The 21,217-nt window shown below is 32.4% G+C and overlaps 1 protein-coding gene across 1 annotated transcript; it reads right to left on the minus strand.

The window, feature by feature from the left end:
• Positions 1 to 18,371: 18,371 nt before the first annotated feature.
• LOC134244170 (heat shock 70 kDa protein 12B-like) lies at positions 18,372 to 18,970 on the minus strand. Its single transcript, XM_062726436.1, has 2 exons — positions 18,626 to 18,970; positions 18,372 to 18,516 (listed from the first exon to the last, which is right to left on the minus strand). The coding sequence occupies exons 1-2, from the start codon at positions 18,968 to 18,970 to the stop codon at positions 18,436 to 18,438; spliced, it is 426 nt and encodes a 141-aa protein (XP_062582420.1). The 3' UTR covers positions 18,372 to 18,435.
• Positions 18,971 to 21,217: the final 2,247 nt, after the last annotated feature.

The following is a 21,217-nucleotide window of genomic DNA, read 5'->3' on the forward strand; positions in this document are numbered from 1 at the left end:
ACTCCTATTTAAAAATAGAATTTGAGAATATTTTTAAGATTTCATAGAAAACATCATTAATTTTCTCTAATCTTAAATTCATTTTTACTCATCAAAAGAATGGAAACTTATTTGAAAATGAACATCTAAGGGAAAATATTTGTTTTGTTTTTCTTCGAATTTATAAAAGGATTATAAAGATAATATCAGAAAGAAGTTACTAGTAATATGGCAAGATATTGAAAATTCTTTAGATGATTTCAATGTCAAATAAAGTAAGTAAGGAAAATAAATAATTATTGCCGAACAAAAGAATGGCAATTTTGTTTTCTTTTGAATAAAAAGATACACACATATTTTGTAGAAAAACTCCGAAAAGTAAACGTTCAGGATCGTGTGACTAAAGGGTCATGAAAAAGGTGTCCTCGTCTTAATAATTTATGAATGTGATATTATCAGACTTAAAAGAGTCATGTTTCCATCTAGTTTTACTGTAAGTATTTTATTGCCAGAAGATGGACTTTTTATGTGTATATTCTGCTTCAAGGTTGGGTTACTTCTACATAGTCCTAGCTTTACACCTATGATAATGTACAATTCTTTATTTTTTAGATTCAACTTAAGTATCATCTTTCTTTCGACAATCTGACACCATGTGATTAATGGATTTTAATTTCTGAAAATGAGAGAAGCAAGAAATGGAACTTTAAAAATTACATTTAAGAATTTTAAGTCATTTACAATCACAATTTCTACATTGCTTTTTGGAGAAAGTTGAATAATTTCATTTTGATAAAGTCTCCATAAAAGGAAAAGATGGAATTTAAACTTAAACATTTTGTTCAACTCTTCTCACATCACTGAGCACTGACTGACAATAATGATGAGTTGGTTTTGCTTTCTGTGTCAAGGTCTTTATGTAAAAATGGCGTTCAAACATTGATCTGCAGAACGTAATTTTCAATTAATATATTTTTACCTTATCAAATCACCTAATTTGATGTCAAATGACTCTTCAATAATCATCAGCATACATGTATCTTTATTTAAGCAACAAAACATCAGTTTTAAAGTTTCATTAAGATATGACATGAGGTCTGTCAAGTGATCTAATTCTAAAATGCTTGAAAGGGGTTATAGTAGATTTGATCGCGTATTGACTTCAACTCATATCCCAAATGAAACTCTAAAAAATAACATTTTATCTCTTATATTTATATATTACATTAATCTGTGTTACAAGGAAGAATAGACATTATCAGGACTTTTTTTATGGAAATGCAACATAAGATACCCACGACGTCATGTGACATCACATTCAAACTTTCCAAATTCCTTGTGCATTTTGCTTTCCATACACAACAAAGTCTGGGCATATAACCATATGTTATACCAGAACTTAACGGTCCTTATATAATTTCGTACTTTTAAAAGTCAAATAGCTCGACTATTTTTCCCGTCTGTCGGTCTAGGAACTGTCGTTGTCCGCTGATGTCAAAGGGCGCTAAATTGAGTTATCTTTTCATTCGGCAGAGCATAACGAAACAGTTGTTGAGAAGAGTATCGGGAAACAGTCGATCTGTTGGACCGGACTGCAAACCGCGAGCAACAACTTGCACTCCCGTCCAACAGATCGACTGTTTCCCTCTACCCAATTCAACAATTTTATACTGCATGTTATTGAAAATTAAATTTCAATTTAATTTTTATTGCCATACAAGGAAATGTCGGCAAATGTAAATATAGATACCAGTATATATCCTGTAACAGTAAGTAACGCATATTTCAGTGGTTTTCATTGATTTGCTTTTCTATATGGACAAAACAAAATACATGTTATAATGTACGAGGGTAGTTCGAAAAGTTCGTGGGCAATGTCAATCTTCGTTAAATTACTCACTAAAAATTTAAAATAAGCACAATATAATATAATACATCTAAAAATATTTGTTTTGTTGATGTGTGAAGTTTCATTCCATTTATTAGCAAATACCATCCGTATACATTTCACACAGTTTAATCCAATACCCAATCATTAAAAGCCTCTTTCTAATACTTGACATTTATTTTTTTAAAGAAGTATTTTCGTTGTATAATTTCCTTTGTTGAGGTTTTAATTTCTTTTATTATTTAACTCTGCTTTCACAGGATAAGCGACTCTGAAGCGGCTATGTCTTTCCCTGACGTTCCAACTTTAATTTAAAAAAAAGATTTTGTTCAGACTTTTACATATACTAGTAAACTGTTTCTTCGCAGATTGTCCTCATCCGATACAGAGTCTCCGTCACTCAAGTACTGCCTGTATTATCTGCACATACATTGCACAACTCGCGTGTGACATATTTTTTATTCCTCCGATATTTTTAGAGTTTATAAGAGTTTATTCAGGATTTTTCCTGGGTAAAATACAAAATTGCATCTATATCTACTGCTCCGTGACGTTCTAAAACGTCATCGTTTTTTGTCGTTTTCAATGACTACTACCTATCTTCCCATGTTGATTTCTTTTAAACGAAACAAAATATTAAGCCATAATTTGGAATACTAATCGATGTAACAATCCTTAATTTCTAGGTTGTGTTTCGTTTTTTTCTCCTTTTTACAAAGAATATGACTACAGACATTATTAGGTTATTGTTTGTAACTTACTAAATTTTGACCTGTTCCGCGATTTGATTTTTGCATATTTAAAATTTGAAAAGTTTTGAATAAATCGTATTATAGGCTTAAGCCTATTGCCCAATCTATTCAGTTTACTGAATAAATATTGTTTAAATTAAAAAAGAAATACAAATCATTTGAATTTATTTTTTTAAAATAATCGTACCAAATTTGGATATGACTTCAAATAAAAAGACATGACAGTAGTCCACGAACTTTTCGAACAACCCTCGTGTACACTTTTAATTATAATATGACAAAATGAACGGACATTCTATGTTGAAAAATTAAATTAAACATAGTTGCAAGGAGCCATATGTTGAAGACTTAACATGTAATTTATACGTAATAGGTATAATTTTGAGTTAATCATTGGGCCACTTGTTTGTTCCACACTGTCTTCTTGAGCATATTTAAATAAATAATGTTTAATTTCCTCAAAAACAACGTCTTGTTCAGTTTACTTTCTTTTAAGAGAATGTGTATCTTACCTTGGGCTGTGAAAGTCTCGTGATAATGGCTATTATGCAAATTTTCAACTATACACTGGTTGGCTGTAGGATGTCACATGACAAAACACTCATGATCTCATATTATTTTTCTGGGAAGTGCATATTTGCCAGTTATCAGGGAGACTAAAAACTTAAGATAAACAAGCATATTGCTAAATAAAAACCATTATTTTCAGTTAGCAAATCTTATTTTCAAAAAATGTTGAAAACTCTTTACGTATGCAACAAAAACATGTTATTTTAATGCATCCATTTTAATTATAAAAATACCAACAGTCATCCTCAAAATATCAAGGGTTTATGATTCGGAACTCCATACAGTTCAGAAATCATAAAAGATTGACAATGTGAGGATGACTAACATTAAGATACTTCAACTAATCATTGTCTAAAAACCTGTAAAGCAACAAACCACAGCTCAGGTGACTATGTCATACTTGTATTGAATTACCAGCGGAGTATAGTTCATTGAAGTCGATTTACATAATAGATAACGATATATCATATTGAGATGTTCCCGGTAATTTCATATTTATTGCTCACTGAAAATAGAAAGAATATGGTTGTTTAATTTTTTTCATTAAAAGAACGTACTAGTTTATTTTGAATTTTTTGATACCTGTACATCAGTTTCTAGGCAGCACATATTAGAAACTAGGTAACATGATCAAATACAGAGAAAATGGACAGTGGTCGATCTCAAAAGTCCATTACCTGATTACAACAATTTAAGTTGGAAACAGAGCACATACGCCTTATACGGATCTCTTAAAAACACCAGATATGGTCGGATACCATGAAAGAGTAAGCATCCCCTGTCGACTAGTCAAACCCGTTGTGTGCTCCTTAAATTGTCATGATTGGAAAAAACAGAAAAATACGTTGACAATTCAAAATTTTTATAACAATTTGACAATTTCTATGAAAAACGTCAGTCAGCATTTGTCTAAAGAACTATATGCGGTATTAACCAACATTTGCCCCCCAAAATCAAACTTTGATGGAGTAATATTTAATTAAGTCCTTAAACAGGGGAGTATATGCTGACTTCAAAGCACTGAATAATTTCATAAGTAATGACGTCATATGTACGTAATGACGTCACAAATATGACGTAAATTTCAGTTTTTTATGAATTTTGCAGAAAAATGTACATATTTCGTCGATATTTTAAATAAAAGTCACCGAGCGCATGTGTGTTCAGGATAAATATTTTGATATAATGTGTAGAATGATAATATCAATGAAATATGTCAATATTGTTCCTGAACACACATGCGCTCTATAAATTTTAAAGCTTAAATTGTTGAAATTTTGTCCATTTTGTCCTCTTTCTGAAAAAGGATATAAAATCGGACTAGTTTGTGACGTCATAAAAACAGAAATTGTGAATACACTGCTCTGGAACTATAATATTTTCTGTTAACTTATATTTCTCGTACAATTTATTGAATTCAGCACATTTCAGGAAGTTTTCAAAATTTGACTTTTGTGGGGGCAAACATATGCAATATACCGCATATAGTTCTTTAAAAAAATGTACTAACATAAGGTCATTTTGTATCGAACATGTAAAATTGCGAATACTAGTACGAATTTAAAAGATACGAATGGTAGTATTCACTCATTATTTGTGAAAAAAGTCTTTATAGAAATTGTTTGTAAGTACAGCTCATGCGTGACAATTGTTAAGAGAAATAAACACTATATACAGGTAATAAGAGAGTATTGATGCATAAATAAAAGAAGTTGACGAAATAAAAGTTGATTTTGTCTCGTTTAAAGTACAGCTGTAAAGTTTTTATATTTAGATTACCATTTACGTCTTTAATTTTACTTGTTTTCTAATGATAATATTAAACAGATGCGTCAATCCCTGTGATATCTCCTGTATATGTTCAAGTGGATATATGAAATCAACAAATGAACAATTAACATTTATTTTATCATAGGTTTCATATGAAAAATCAGCTTTGTATTCAGTATCGATTATACAGAATTATGCACTAACAAATTTTTAGAATTTTACACGGACCAACGTGCAGTGTACATGTAGATTTGCTAAAGTTTTCAAAAAAATTCGGAAAATGGAAGCGTAAAATATATCATAGAGTACTCTTAAGACCACAAAACGTTACTCCTGTCGATTTCGAGTTGAAGATTAATCCCTGTACACTTAATACAAAGAGCTAAGTATAAATTTACAGTATATTCTAATTGGTTCGATATAATTACGGTAACTGTAAATGTAATTTATTAAGCGTACATAAGATTTTAGCGGAAACTACAAGATACCCATTCTTGTAATACGCAAGAATCGAATGAATGTGATGATAGTCTTTTATATATAAAGGACAAGAAATACAATGTAGTTATCAAACGTCTGTATAATTTCCGTGAAAATTTAAAAATATCAATGTACCACCTTGAAAACTTTTAACTTGAAAACAGTATTAACAAGTTTTTGAATAAAAAGGTAATATCCAATAAATCAGTAAATTAAGTTAAAATTCTCTTCTTTAAATGAAAAAATATACATGCATTAAAATGTCATAGATGACCATTTTTTCACCAAATAACAACCACTAATTGCCTTTAGAAAAATATTAACATTTCAGATAATTTGTTTTGAATATGTTTGCAAAATCTGGTCACCGTATTTGTAAGCATCGTGTACAATGTCTTTACGAATATTAAATGTACATTAAAGAAATATTGTTATATATGAACGTATGAAAAAATCAATTTCATTTGTCGAAAACAGTCTTTTTTGCCACAGGATATAATAAGCAAGATAATCATGAAAAAGACAATGGAAATGAACCAGGTCCACTTTCATATTCATTAAGAAATGACAATGAAAGAAAAAAAAATCATACATACGTTTATCGTTGAAAATTCACGATTTCACTTAAAATGTACTTCGAAATCAAGATACAAGCGAAATCACATGTACACAATTCATTATTTAATTTATAGGTACTTATTTAAAAACATTTTTGATTTTTCCCTTGTATTAATTTAAATGATCTTTCTAAAGGTTGCTGAAATATATATTTACCATCCATTCTTGTTTTCCAGATCATTCTCTCCAATAATGCGGAGGAGATATTCACCGTCATGACCTGACGTCATACAGTATGGCACTGTCAAGAATTGTTACTCAACGTCGTTACGTCAAAACGACGTCCAAATAGATTGTTTTTGATGTGCGGTGTCTAACTAATTGTAATAGTATATATTTTAAAAGAGAATATTTAATCACTTTAAGGTAAAAGTATAAATTAATATTGTGGACAGAACTTTAGGTACATGTACTTTTTTTTTATTAGAGAAGTTCATCGTGACGATTTATTTCCAATTTTCTTTCATTGTGTTTTTATTCCATATGAGGTCACGCTATATGAAACTCTAAAATTGCATAGAATAACTACATTTGTATGTTCCATGATGACCATTCGAAAAAGAAATCAGCAAAGAAGCAGTCGAAAGAAAGAGAGACATACTGATAGAAAATCAACACGTAAAATTTGAAGTGTACAAATATTCATACATACATGTATATATTCATAGGAAATGCACATTGACATACAAGTATGAATTGTGCATTATAAGAACGTCAGGCGTCAATTTAGTCAGCTAGTGGACATTTCCGCAAGACATTCCGATTCTTTTATAATTTTCATTATGACTTAAACAAGAGGCCCATGGGCCTTATAGGTCACCTGAGCATTATGCAACAACTTTCCAGTGATTGAATTTGATTCATGTTTTAATCCAGATGCTATGGCATTCACAATTTTGAAAGAGGCCCCATTGATCATCATAACAATACACTTAGCAGTTGCTTAGTTTGTTTACTTAATACCAATAGGCAGGGTAGGGGAACAAAAAATACATTTCAAGTAATCAGTAATATTCAGCATGATCAGTAATGCCCCAATCACACATGAACCCCTGATCTTTAGGCCTAGATCCACACATTGCACAATTTTTGAAAAGGCACCCTTGCTTTTCAAAAATATTTGATTAATACCAAGGAGCATATTTCGAACAATTCATCCAGTTTCAGTATATAAGTACAGCCCCCCCCCTCCTTTATGGTAAGATTAGTACCCTTGCTCATCATAACTATATAGGTAGTTCATCTGCTAAATACCAAGGAGCAGAGAAGAAAACTTTCAAAGATTCAATGTATTTTCACTATATAATCAATAGAGCCTGACCCTAGGGCCATAAAATTCACAATTTTGGAAGAGAAGAGGTATTCTTGCTCATCATAACTTTGTAATTAGTTTATTTCATTCCTAGGAGCAGAGAAGAAGATTTTCAAAGAATTCATGTATTTTCACTATATAATCTATAGAGCCCTGCCCTAATAACAGAACCCCTGACCCTGGGGCCATAAAATTCACAATTTTGGTAGTGGCACTCTTGCTCATCATAACTATGCACTTATTTAATTTATTTAATACCCAGGAGCAGAAGAAGATTTTCAAAGAATTAATGTATTTTCACTATATAATCTAAAGAGCCCCCCCTTACACCAGAACCCCTGACCCTGGGGCTATAAAATTCACAATTTGGTAGAGGCACTCTTGCTCATCATAACTATGCACTTAGTTAGTTTATTTAATACCCAGGAGCAGAGAAGAAGAATTTCAAAGAATTCATGTAATTTCACTATATAATCTATAGAGCCCCATCCTAACACCAGAACCGCTGACCCTTGGGCCATAAAATTCACAATTTTGGTAAAGGCACTCTTGCTCATCATAACTATGCACTTAATTAGTTTATTTAATACCTAGGAGATTTTCAAAGAATTCATGTATTTTCACTATATAATTAATGGAGCCCCCCCCCCCCCTCTACACCAGAACCGCTGACCCTGGGGCCATAAAATTCATAATTTTGGTAGAGGCACTCTTGCTCATCATAACTATGCTCTTAGTTAGTTTATTTAATACCAAGGAGCAGAGAAGAAAATTTTCAAAGAATTCATGTAATTTCACTATTATAATCTATAGAGCCCCACCCTTACACCAGAACCCCTGACCCTGGGGCCATAAAATTCACAATTTTGGTAGAGGCACTCTTGCTCATCATAACTATGTACTTAGTAGGTTTATTTAATACCCAGTAGCAGAGATGAAGATTTTCAAAGAAATAATGCATTTTCACTATATACTTATTTGGCCCCGCCCTAGCACTAGAACCCATGACCCCGGGGCCATGAATTTCACAATTTTGGTAGAGGACTCAATGTTGATTACAATCATGCAAACAGTTTGACTGCTTGATGTCCAGGAGTAAAGAAGAAGATTTTTAAAGATTGCACTAATTTTAGTGGTTTTTGCCCCATCCCCCAGGCCCCAGGGGGGCAGGGACCATGAAATTCACAATTTTTGTTCCCCTTGACCCATAGATGCTATATGCCAAATTTGGTTGAAATTGGTTCAGTGGTTTCAGAGAAGAAGCTGAAAATGTTCAAATGTTAACGCACGACGAACGACGGACGACGAACGACGACGGACGAAAAGTGATAGCAATAGGTCACCTGAGTTTACTCAGGTGACCTAAAAATCGGATGAAACCTAGATGAACCTAAAGTAATTTTTGAGTACTTTCCACTGATATAAATTTTAAAAATTCCTGCCTCTTGAACTTGGAATAAATCAATAAGCTATCAACAAGTACATTTTTGACATGACGTCATTTACGCATCGGGACATATCTGCAAGATATGGATGAAACTTTATTAGACACTTTTAAATATGGAATATTTTCATTTTCTTTCAGGGAAAAGTAGTTGTTTAAAAGTACCCAGAGTATATCAGATCAAATTGTAAGTTTACTAACAAAATTTTCTTTTTACCCCCATTGAAAATGCGGTACACAAAATTTTCACTGAATGGGGCATCTTAAAAGACTTTTATTTTAAAGGAAATCCTTATCCATTATCTAATCATAGAATGTCAAAAAAATTGTTACATCTAAATGTAATGTATAAAATCGTTTTTGAGACATTTCTAAGAGATGTGAGGAGATATATTTTTATTTTTTTCGAGAAAAAAACTCTGTTGTATGTATTTCTCTGTTACAACTGGACAAGTAGAAATCGACGTTATTCGCGTGTTTAATGAACTGTCAAGGTATAAATACCTATGGAACAATTTTTTTTTTTATTTTTGTAAAATAATATTGGCGAGGACGAACACTTTATCTAAATATAAAAGACCACATATTTATTATCAGAACTATACCAGAAATGTAACATGAAAACTGATTATAAGTATAATTTCTTGCAAGTAGCAATTCCTGACGTTACGTCTCTACGACATAACAGCTGTCATCAAGGCTGATCCTCGTTCTTAACTCCCTTGACTCGTACTTGGATTCAGAGTTCAAAATAAACTGAAGTTTGGACAAGTGCTTTTTCTCTCCATGTTCAGCATTTTACACTGTAAAAATACTGACTCAATTTATGTTCGTCATATTAAGGATTTAAAAGTTAAGATAGATGAAAAGATATTATTTAAGCTAAATCATGTAATACATTGACTTCACAAAAATAAAATACTTAAAATCATACCAAAAAGTTCTGGTAAATTCAGTTTCAAATTAAATGTATATTATAAGAATGCACATACTATAGGCTAGATCTTTTTTAATTTTCGCATGAGTAAGCAAGAACATCTGCTCACCAATTTTTTTTATATATTATATGTATCGTAAATGGTTACTAGATAAGACTGCAGTCTATGGAAAAAAGGTCATAAAATATACTCTTTTCGTAAATTATGGTATTCAAGAAATAATCTTTTGATTTGTATGTACCCACTCTGAACAAACTAAATCCAAACTGAACTGGCATATTGTTGGAATGTTCCACTCCATGTCTGTAGTCCTGTAGTAGTGAGACCAGTTTTTCTTGGATAAGCTAGGCTGTTGATATTTTGGATTTCCTTCTTTTTTGGATAAGGCTATTATAGAGATTCTGGAGCACTTACTTAATACGTCCAAATTTGAGGAAGTTATTCCTCTTGTACTTTCTGTATAAAGGCAAAATAAAATTAACATTGGGCTAAAAATGTTTCAATTAATGCACACATTAAATTACCAGGATATCGTTATTATACTTGTTTTTTATATATTGTTTTAAATAATACATTTTTCATTGAAAACATCATAAAAAGATAATGTGGGAATGACATCTGCAGATATCCCCCTATAATAACCCTTACTAGGGGTGTCATGGGCTCCCTAGATTGGATAGCAAATTAAATATACGGGGGGTGTTAGAAAAGTTCGCGGACAAGTTCTATTGTGAGCGTGCTATTTTCAAGAAACCAGTCAAACTTTTCAGATAAAATCTTAACCTATTTTCCAATAAATATACAAAACTTTGGTGCTTTCCGGTGCTCATTGAAAAATATACAACTGTTTTATTTTGATAAATCTTTTTTTTTTTTTTTTTTTTTTTTTTTTTAATTTATTTATTTTCATAACAAACACACAAATATACAAAACCTTTCACACATCCTTTCATACATGTTGGAAAAAAAAGACACTAAGTATATTAACAATAATTAGTCAAGAACATTTTCAAAATTTGACACATTAAATAGACATTTCCAATTGGACCATCTTTTTTTATAAAAAATATTTTCTGACAGCTTCTCTTCTAAAGTATAGTAATTATATAGAACTCTCAAAATATCTTTGAAAACAATACAAGAGTTGTTTCTGGATTGCTGAAATAAATATTTCTTCACTAACAGGATAATCAAGTTTATAGCTACATGATCTTTTTCAAAACTACCAAAAATAACAGTCTTTACATCAAATTCAATTCTTTTACCAGACTTTTGAAAAATCCAATCTGACAGTGCCAGCCAAACCACAGAAACTTGTGGACAATAAAAAAATAAATGTTTAATTGTTTCTGGTTCTTGTTCACATATTGAACAAAGTGGAGAATCTTTAATTTTAGACAAGTGTAAGTATTTATTTGTACCTAAAATTCTATGAATAATTCTATAATTGAACCATATCAATGTTGAATCTTTAGTTAAGTATTTCAAGTTTGTATAAATATGTTTCCACTTAAAATCAGATTCCAACTTTAAATCAATAGCCCATTTGTTTTCACAAATAGGTCTGTGCTGTATTTTAGACATTAAATGATCATAAATATTTATGGATCCTTTTTTATTCTGACAAAGTATTTTTAAAAATTCAGGTTGGTATGGTTTACCATAAGTAGTTTTTGACAATTGTTTGACATTTGGCCATGAGTATAAAACTGCTTGCTTTAGACCCTCATAAGTAGTGAATGGCAACTTAACTAAATAATCATTTGTGATACTTTCATAACTAATAAAATTGCCTTCTGTATCAAATAAATCATGTACTACATGGAACCCTTTTTCATACACTGTCTTATAAAATACACATTTATTTTGAATCTTTATCTTATTATTATACCACAATGGTTCTAACAATATATCTACATCATGAAAATTAAAACTTTCTAAAAATTCAGCAAAATAAAGCAAAGTTTCTTTCCAAAAAATATTTTGTATGATTTTTGCCCTTTGTTTACAATATTCAGATCCAAACTGACAAAGTTTATTAATATTACAACCAGTAATTTCAGAAAAAATGTTTATCCAGTTTGAATTATTTGTAAATATTCTTCTAATCCATGTTAATTTTAGGGATTTAATAAATGTTTCTATATTAGTCATTCTACATCCACCTCTCTCAAAGTCTAACTGTAACGTTTTTCGGGATATTTTGTCAATTTTATTTCCCCATATGAATTTATACAGAGTTTTTTCTAGTTGCTGTATCCACTGCACACTTGGTTTCGGAAGACAAATAAATAAGTGTGTAAACTTTGATAAAAGCAAACTTTTTACTACCGTTATTTTTCCTAAAGGTGAAATATTTCTTTTAGACCAATGATTTATTTCTTTCTGAATAAGTTTAAATTTATTATCAAAATTAAGCTCTTCCATCTTTTCAAGATTTGCAGTGTATGTTAATTGTTATGCCTAGAAATGGTTCATTTGTCCATTTTAATCCTGTATCACTACATAAAGTATTTTCTGTTTTAATTTTAGATCCAATCCAGACTGCTTTTGTTTTTGAAATATTAGGCTTTAATCCAGAGAATTTTGAGAATTGAAAAAGATCAAGTGCACTTTTAAAACTCTTTTCTGATCCATCCAAAAAAAGAACTGTGTCATCTGCATATTGTAGTAGACAGACTTTTTCCTTCCCTACTTTAATGCCTTTGATATTTTTATTTTGTCGTATCATATGTCCTAAAATTTCTACACAAAGGTTAAATAAGTAAGGAGATATCGGGTCACCCTGACGACACCCCCTACCGATTTCATAAAATTTAGAAAAAATGCCATTTTGAATAACACATAATTTAGCTTTATTATATAGTACTGAAACCCATTTAATAAGGTCAGGGCCAAAATTAAAAAATTGCAACGTATTGTACATAAATTTCCATGACATGGAGTCAAATGCTTTTTCAAAATCTATTAGTAATATCATACCAGGAATATGGTTTTCATATGTGGCATTAATTACATCATAGATCATTCGTGTATTTTCCCCAATAAATCTATCTCTAAGAAAGCCCTTTTGATTGTCATGAATTAAATAGTTGAGAACGTTTTTAATCCTATTTGCTATACATGATGAAGCAATTTTATATGTAGTATTAAGAAGTGATATTGGTCGCCAATTTGAAAGGAATTCTCTTGGTTTATCACCTTTCGGTAATATAGAAATAATTCCCTGTTTCTGAGTTATGGATAATTCTCCCTCATTAAATCCAAAATTTATTGATCTGATAAGAAAGCTTCCAAGATCCTTCCAAAAAAATTTAAAAAATTCTACTGTAAAGCCATCACTACCTGGGCTTTTATCATTATTCATTTTTTTAACGCAGATAGGGCTTCTTTATATGTTATACATCCTTCTAAATTATTGGAAATGTTGTCATCCAGAACCCTGATATCATCTTTATTAATTATATGTTCTAGATTCACATCTTGTAATTTATTATCAAAGCAAGAGTATAGGTTCTTATAAAATTTCTCAATTTCTGATAAAATTGCTTCCTGTGAAGTAATAATATTACCATTGCTGTGCATGAGTTGATTCACAGTTTTATTAATAAAATTTCTTCTTTCTAAACTAAGAAAATATCTTGTTGGTTTTTCACCCTGTTCAATCCACTTAAGTTTTGTTCTAACAAAAAGCCCTTTTATATATTCTTTTCTTATTTCTTCTAAACTATTTTGGGCAGCATTTAATTTTTCTATAATTTCTGTTGAGCTATTAATATTTCTCAGTGATTCTAAATATTTTATTTCGTTTTCAAGTAAATTAATTTTTTCGTTTTTTAATTTCTTTTTTATAGAACAATATTGAATTGTAGCACCTCTTATACTCAGCAAAAGTTGCTCAAAAAATAATTGATCATCTATGAGTAGAGATAATTCCTCATTTTCAATTTTATGTATACATACTGGATTATACGGAGAGACAGCATATTGTTCCTTTACTTTTCGTATAGTATTTTTTACAATGTTTACATAAGACTGATCCCTGAGTAAAGAATTGTTAAACTTCCAAAATCCTTTCCCCTTTTCAAATTTGGTCAATTTAATTTCTATAGAAACCATTGAGTGGTCAGACTTATACCCAGGTATAATATCAACGTTATCTAATAAAGCAAAAAGTTCGTTAGATAATAGGAAAAAATCAAGTCTAGCTTTTTTATGAGGATTGGTTTTAAACCAAGTATACCTTTTACGTTGTTCATATTTCACTCTCCAAGGGTCGGTCAAACCATGCTCAACTTTCATATTCAGAACTGTTTCCCTTGCCTTTTTATTATTTACATTATTATAATTAAAGTAATCTAAATTTGCATCTTGTACAAGGTTAAAATCTCCACCCCAAATTACAAATTCTCCTTGAAAATTTGAAATTATGTCAGATACTGATTGGAAAAATTTTGGATCATCATTATTCGGTCCATATACATTTACTAATAAAATATCATATTCATTAAATACATTAATCTCCAGAACAAGCAGGTTACCTGCTTTATCTTTTTGTTCATTTAGTTTTTATATTCAAAATTATTGTTGAACAAAATTGCGACACCTCTAGAATTTGATTGACCAGGTGATATGTAAACATCATAGCCCCAAAGAGATCTAACTTGAGGGTAATCATCAAGAGTAAAATGAGTATCTTGTAAAAAAGTAATTGAGAAATTTTTCTGTTTTAAATAGTTAAGCACGTCTCTCCTCTTTTCTAGTCCCCCAAGCCCTCTACAATTAAATGTTAAAATATTAAAACTCATTTCACTATTCCGTAGCCACCTGTATTACACAATCTATAACTATGCTTAGACAAGTAAATGTTGTCTAAAAACAAAATTGTACGTTCAAGGCATTTTCGATCGGAATAAAATTTCTTTTCCAACAAAAAAACATACATACATCTTTCACACAAAGACAAACACAGACAAACAAACAAAAATATTTGCATAATTCCTGGATGGCTCACAAGTTGACAAATTTAATGTTACTTATACCTTGTTTTCGTTGTCATCACAGTGACAGTCATGTCCATTTTATTTCACCGGATATACATGCGTCCTCGACTAACTAAAGAACCAAGTCCGGATCGCCTCTTCCTTTCCGTATTTTTTTGTCAATATCATCGTATAAATCAAATTTGATTCTTCGTTTCCCGCATTCTCCGTAAATGTGCCCATTAAAGTACCATGCCGCGGATATTCTGTGGTCCTACAGGAGTCTTGTTATAAGGGCTGCATTCTCTTGTGTCACGTCATCCGTTACTTTGACCTTGACATCATTCTGTAACTCTAGTTCTTTAATGTCCGATCGCTTCTTCATGACCTTTACTTTTGCTTCCATGGTTTTAAGCTTTATCATAATTGGCCGATGTTGGTCTTTCTTTCCTGGAATCCTATGGATTGCTAGAACGTCATCTTCTTTAGTCTGTTCGCCCACTTCCTCGAGCACTTCATTCACAACCTGTAAGGGTTCTTCCCCTTTCTTCTCTGGTAAACCATGAATTTTTAAATTATTCTTCCTCGAATATTGTTCATTGAAATTTGCTTTTGAAATTGCTGACCTTGTCATCCATTTGTTTTCTTCCGTTCTGTTATGCAAGTCGTTTAATAATTCTTCGTCTTCCCTAATTTCTTTCTGCAAATCTTTGTTTCCTAGATGTAGTTTCTCATTCTCTTCTCTGAGTTTTACAACTTCATCGTTCAATTTCTTCTCAAATTTTTCTTGGTAACTACTAAATAATTCTTCTACAACACTTCTCACAACTGTTTGAATATCACTAACCTTTATTGTCTTTTTGAGTTGGTTGTTAATCTCGGTCAGCTGTGTTTGAATTGAATCCATTGTTATTTGCATGGAATTTTCCTGCGTACGTTTTGGAGAGGACTCAGAGGAAAGAATTCCCTTCTGGCTATCCTTTTGACTGTCTTTTGGAGATTTGCTAGTAGCTGGAGTAGAACCTTTACGAGTAGTAACACCAGTAGAAGGATCTTAAAATATTTGTCAATAGTACTCATGTAGATCTACAGGCTATAAATAGATTTTACTCACTACACTATCGTTTCGATGTAATTCCTTAAAAATACCACTCCTAGATTCCAAATAAGGAAACCACTGCATGTATCCGCCCTGAGCAAGTCTGAATTCACAATTTGACCATGTTTCAGTCCCATAAAACTTGTCAACTCGGCCGCTCCACGCTCCCTCACTCGACGCGTCTTACCTCGAGCGGCGCCATTTTGGAATATTTTGATAAATCTTGCTTCACGGAGCATGCTACATTTTGGCACGTTTACATCACATAGACTCTTTATCAAAATTAAAAATTGCACAATTGTAGTGCAAAGAGATTTGTTATATTTTACTTGTCGCATAAGTATGCATGAAACATCACTGGGAGAAATTATGGATCAAATTGGAGGGTAAATGACTGTTTTATAGCCATTTATAAATGATCAACACATAAAAACACAGCCAAAAATCGGAACGTTATTGAGCGTCATGGAGCACTGCGCTACGTAAAATTTATGTATGCAGACAGGAAAATGTCTAAAAAGAGATTAAAATGTGCAAGATGCTGCCGGAAATTTCCTACACATACAAAGGACAAAAGTTTTCAAATGGTTGTAGCTTTACAAGAATGTAAGGATTAACATTTTGAATGATTAACCCCATCGATACTTCAATACCCCTTTATTGCATGGACGTTGTACCTTTATGGTTTTGCATAGTTTCAATACCTAATCGATTAACTGCATAGACTTTTTTCCCAAAGATCTCAATAATATCCGAATCAGTACAAAGGACATTATAGTAGAAAAGTAACATGTCTTGATATAGATATACAAATTTAGAGTAGAAAAAAGATAAGAAAATATTGAAAAAATGAAAGATTTAATGAACTGCGACAAAGCTTAACGGGTTGATATCTGGCTGTCATGTCGCCTTACGTCAAGTGATTGCTCCGTGAATCCCATGACCTCATAGTAAAAATCGTTGTAAATTTTCAAGATTGTAGTAAATGGACCTGATTTTTTACATGCAAATAAACAAAATGTAGGAATTTATTCAGACATAGGTCATACTTCACAGTACACAATAGATTTTTTGTAATTCAATGTGTCCGCGAACTTTTCTAACAACCCTCGTATTTATAAAAATAATGCAACAATAGTGTATACATGTATAATAAAATTGCATATGTTGACAAAATACTTAAATAGATATATAATGATACCTTTTTGTTGCTGTAAAATAATGTTACAATCTGATTTTGTAAAATACAACCCTATTTAACAAAACCTTTTCAAACTATATTTCCCGCATCATACTTTCGTCGCACTATCTTAATATAGAATGAGGAAGGTACCAAGGCAAGTGCAGAAATGATAGAATATGCGATATTTGTGATAGTCATCAAGTAGAAGATGATGAATTTCATTTCATTCTCTAATGCCCTAGATATCTAAATCAAGGGAAAAATATATAAATGAATATTATTACAAATCGCCTAGTATATCTAATCAATTCAATTGTTAGGCATACACCGCATACTAGTATCTACATTATAGTAGTAGCTTTATATAGTTGGTTTGGGGAAATATATCCATCATGCCCTAATATAACGTAACGAAGATTTATCAGGTTGACCTACATGTAATTTCTATCTGTGTAATGCTAATTGTCAGATGTTTGTATATAAAAACAGCATTGTACTATATTATCTTTGAATTATTTTGTACTGTTATATCCAAAATTATTATAATTGTATTTTACAAACTAGTGGAACTGTGGGACCGAGGACCAGGTAAACGTTATTCTTTTTTTTCTCCCCTTTTTTTACACACACAAATTTATATAAAATCTACTTAATTATTGATAATTATTGTTCATTGTGATGGATGCCATAATTCCATTAAAAACTATGAAGCGGAACGAAATTCAAACTTGATCTGTAACTCATTAAGGTACACTCACGTATAAAAAATCAGCTAAATATCTGCAAGCGTTTAGAAAAAACCAAGTAAGACAGACTGACAGGTGGACATGGAGACAAACAGACAGACGGACGGACGGGCAGACTCAAAGGAAACCTAAAGTCTCCACCGGTTTAAACACTAGATACAGAAAGGTTCTTTTACATTAAAAGTTGGGTTAGATTGATTGATTGTATGTTGTTTAACGTCTCTCTCGAGAATTTTTCACTTATATGGAGGCGCCACCACTTGCCGGTGGAGGGCTACAAACTTTGTCCTATGCTCGGCACTCAGGGCCTTTGAGCAGGGAGGGATCTTTTTCGTGCCAGCACCTACTGCGACACGGGGCCTCGGTTTATACGGTCTTATCCGAAGGACCGGTCTCCACGTCCCACAGTGGGATTCGAACCGCGACGTAAGAATTGACTTCTTACTTCGCTACTCTAGAGCAGACGGTCTAATCACTGCGCCACGCGGGCGACTGTTGGGTTAGAAAAATAATGATTATAAAGAACAAGGCAAACAAAGAAACTACTTACAAGCTCTGCACATCTTTGCAGAGTCGCTCCAGATTGCAAAGACAGTAAGCACCCATTGAATTTCACTTGTTGTAATATCAAACCCCTGCAATGAAAGTCGGTCCATCAGATGGTCCTTTAAAGCTTAAATGGATTTTGTGAACATATCTTTTGCTGGCCAAGGTTTCCCGGAGATATCAGGTGTTTGGGTGTCTTCTTTTAAGAGCTACAAATAACATCATGTATCATTTATAATTTTTTGATAACAAAAATGTAAAAATATTTTTACATAAGAGAAGACTTATTGATCAAAAAGAATTTTTACGACTACTTACATCTCGGTTGTGGAGTTTCATTTTAAATCTAGAGAAGAACAAATAATTATCACTAGCTCCATCCATCACCAAACTGCCATGCTTGTTTTTTGCTTCGTAACCAAAAGAGACAAATTCGCCTTCAGAGTCCAGAAGAAGGGAGGTAGGAGTCTTCATTGATGCCAAGGAACAACCTCCAGCATTCCAGGCCTGATTCGCGTGGATCTTAGGAGGGCTTTCCCTGTATTCAGATCGAGAGCTAAAGACATACCCTGAGTAAGTCGTGCCAAAATCCAGAGCATCCACAAACAGATAGTCTTCAGATTTTACCTGATCTTTTTCATTATAAAAATTGTTTGCATCCATTTTTGTCACGTGTTTTAGTGCAACAGGTATTTAATTATATTTATATACACATTCGTAAATAAAGGTAGTATGATGAAATTGTCTTTGTGAGCAATGTGATTAAATAATGGTACCTTGAACCTATTCGTTCAATGGTACTGATATGCTATAATCAGAAAATAAAAAGAAAGTACTCGAAGATTAAGATTAGGATAATGAATGGTAACAGTTTTATCTCACCTAATTCATTTTTGAAAAAAGGTGATGGAAAATATTAAGAAAATCACTGTAACTATTCTTATAAACTCTAGATGCAAATATTTTGTCCAAGTACATCCTTAACAAGAGGCCCATGGGCCTTATAGGTCACCTGAGCATTATGCAACAACTTTCCAGTGATTGAATTTGATTCATGTTTTAAGCCAGATGCTATGGCATTCACAATTTTGAAAGAGGCACCATTGATCATCATAACAATACACTTAGCAGTTGCTTAGTTTGTTTACTTAATGCCCATACCCAGGGTAGGGGAACAAAAAATGCATTTCAACTAATCAGTAATATTCAGCAATAATCAGTAGTGCCCCTACCACACATGAACCCCTGACCCTTAGGCCTTGATATTTGATTAATACCAAGGAGCAGATTTCAAACCATTCATTCATTTTCAGTATATAAGTAGAGCCCCCCTCTTCTATGGTACCCCTGACCCTGGGGCTTTGACATTCACAATTCTGGAAGATTAGGGCCCTTGTCCATCATAACTATATAGGTAGTTCATCTGCTTAATACCCTGGAGCAGAGAAGAAAATTTTCAAAGACGTAATGTATTTTCACTATATAATCAATAGAGCCCCGCCCTGACACCAGAACTCCTGACCCTGGGGCTATAAAATTCAAAATTTTGGAAGAGGCATTCCTGCTCATCATAACTATGTACTTACTTAGTTTATTTAATTCCTAGGAGCAGAGAAGAAGATTTTCAAAGAATTCATGTATTTTCACTATATAATCAATAGAGCCCCGCCCTAACACCAGAACCCCTGACCTTGGGGCCATAAAATTCACAATTTCGGTAGAGACACTCTTGCTCATCATAACGATGTACTTAGTTTGTTTATTTAATACCCAGGAGCAGAGAAGAAGATTTTCAAAGAATTCATGTATTTTCACTATATAATCAATAGAGCCCCACCCTAACACCAGAACCCCTGACCCTGGGGCCATAAAATGCATAATTTTGATAGAGGCACTCCTGCTTATCATAACTATGTACTTAGTTAGTTTGTTTTAATACCCAGGAGCAGAGAAGAAGATTTTCAAAGAATTCGTGTATTTTCACTATATAATCAATAGAGCCCCGCCCTAACACCAGAACCCCTGACCCTGGGGCCATAAAATTCACAATTTTGGTAGAGGCACTCTTGCTCATCATAACTATGTATTTAGTTGGTTTATTTAATACCCAGGAGCAGAGAAGAAGATTTTCAAAGAAATAATGCATTTTCACTACCTAATTATTTAGCCCCGCCCTAGCACTAGAACCCCTGACCCCAGGACCATGAATTTCACAATTTTGGTAGAGGACTCATTGCTTATTACAATCATGCAAACAGTTTGACTGCTTGATGTCCAGGAGTAAAGAAGAAGATTTTTAAAGATTGCATTAATTTTAGTGGTTTTTGCCCAACCCCTCAGGCCCCGGGGGGGGGGGGGCAGTAATCATGAAATTCACAATTTTTGTTCTCCTTTACCCATAGATGCTTTGTGCCAAATTTGGTTGAAACTGGTTCAGTGGTTGCAGAGAAGAAGCTGAAAATGTTCAAATGTTAACGCACAACGCACGACGACGGACGAAAACGGATAGCAATAGGTCACCTGAGTTAACTCAGGTGACCTAAAAAGCAAATCTTTAACTTTAGGGGTAGAACTATCTTAATAGAGTGATATTTACAGCTATGGTTTTTCAATACGTTCTATTTCCACCATTGAAGAGTTATAGTTCTTAGTGCGCTCTTTTGTGAAAAAGTTGGAGAATGTACAAATCTCGTGGGATTTCTGGGACAAACGTAACATAAACATGTAAACAACACCTTGAATGTCGATGAACAAACCCTAACAAAATGCATATGAAATATTTTATTTTTGTGGACTTGATTGAAAGCAAGAGTAGATATGACAAGGATATTAATTTACATCTATTGGTAATTGTATGTTTCTATTTATCGTAAAGATACATACATGTATAGATAAGTCAATACGCATACC

Source organism: Saccostrea cucullata, unplaced genomic scaffold, assembly GCF_032062105.1.
Source record: "Saccostrea cucullata isolate Sc308-1 unplaced genomic scaffold, CSIRO_AGI_Scuc_v1 ctg512, whole genome shotgun sequence".
NCBI classification, from domain to species: domain Eukaryota; kingdom Metazoa; phylum Mollusca; class Bivalvia; order Ostreida; family Ostreidae; genus Saccostrea; species Saccostrea cuccullata.

Excerpts from the sequence above, each read along its gene's own strand:
- LOC134244170 (XM_062726436.1), bottom strand. The coding sequence starts at position 18,970 with ATGGATGCAAACAATTTTTATAATGAAAAAGATCAGGTAAAATCTGAA. Across the intron at positions 18,517-18,625 it reads TGAAACTCCACAACCGAGAT|CTCTTAAAAGAAGACACCCA; the intron begins GTAAGTAGTCGT and ends TGTTATTTGTAG.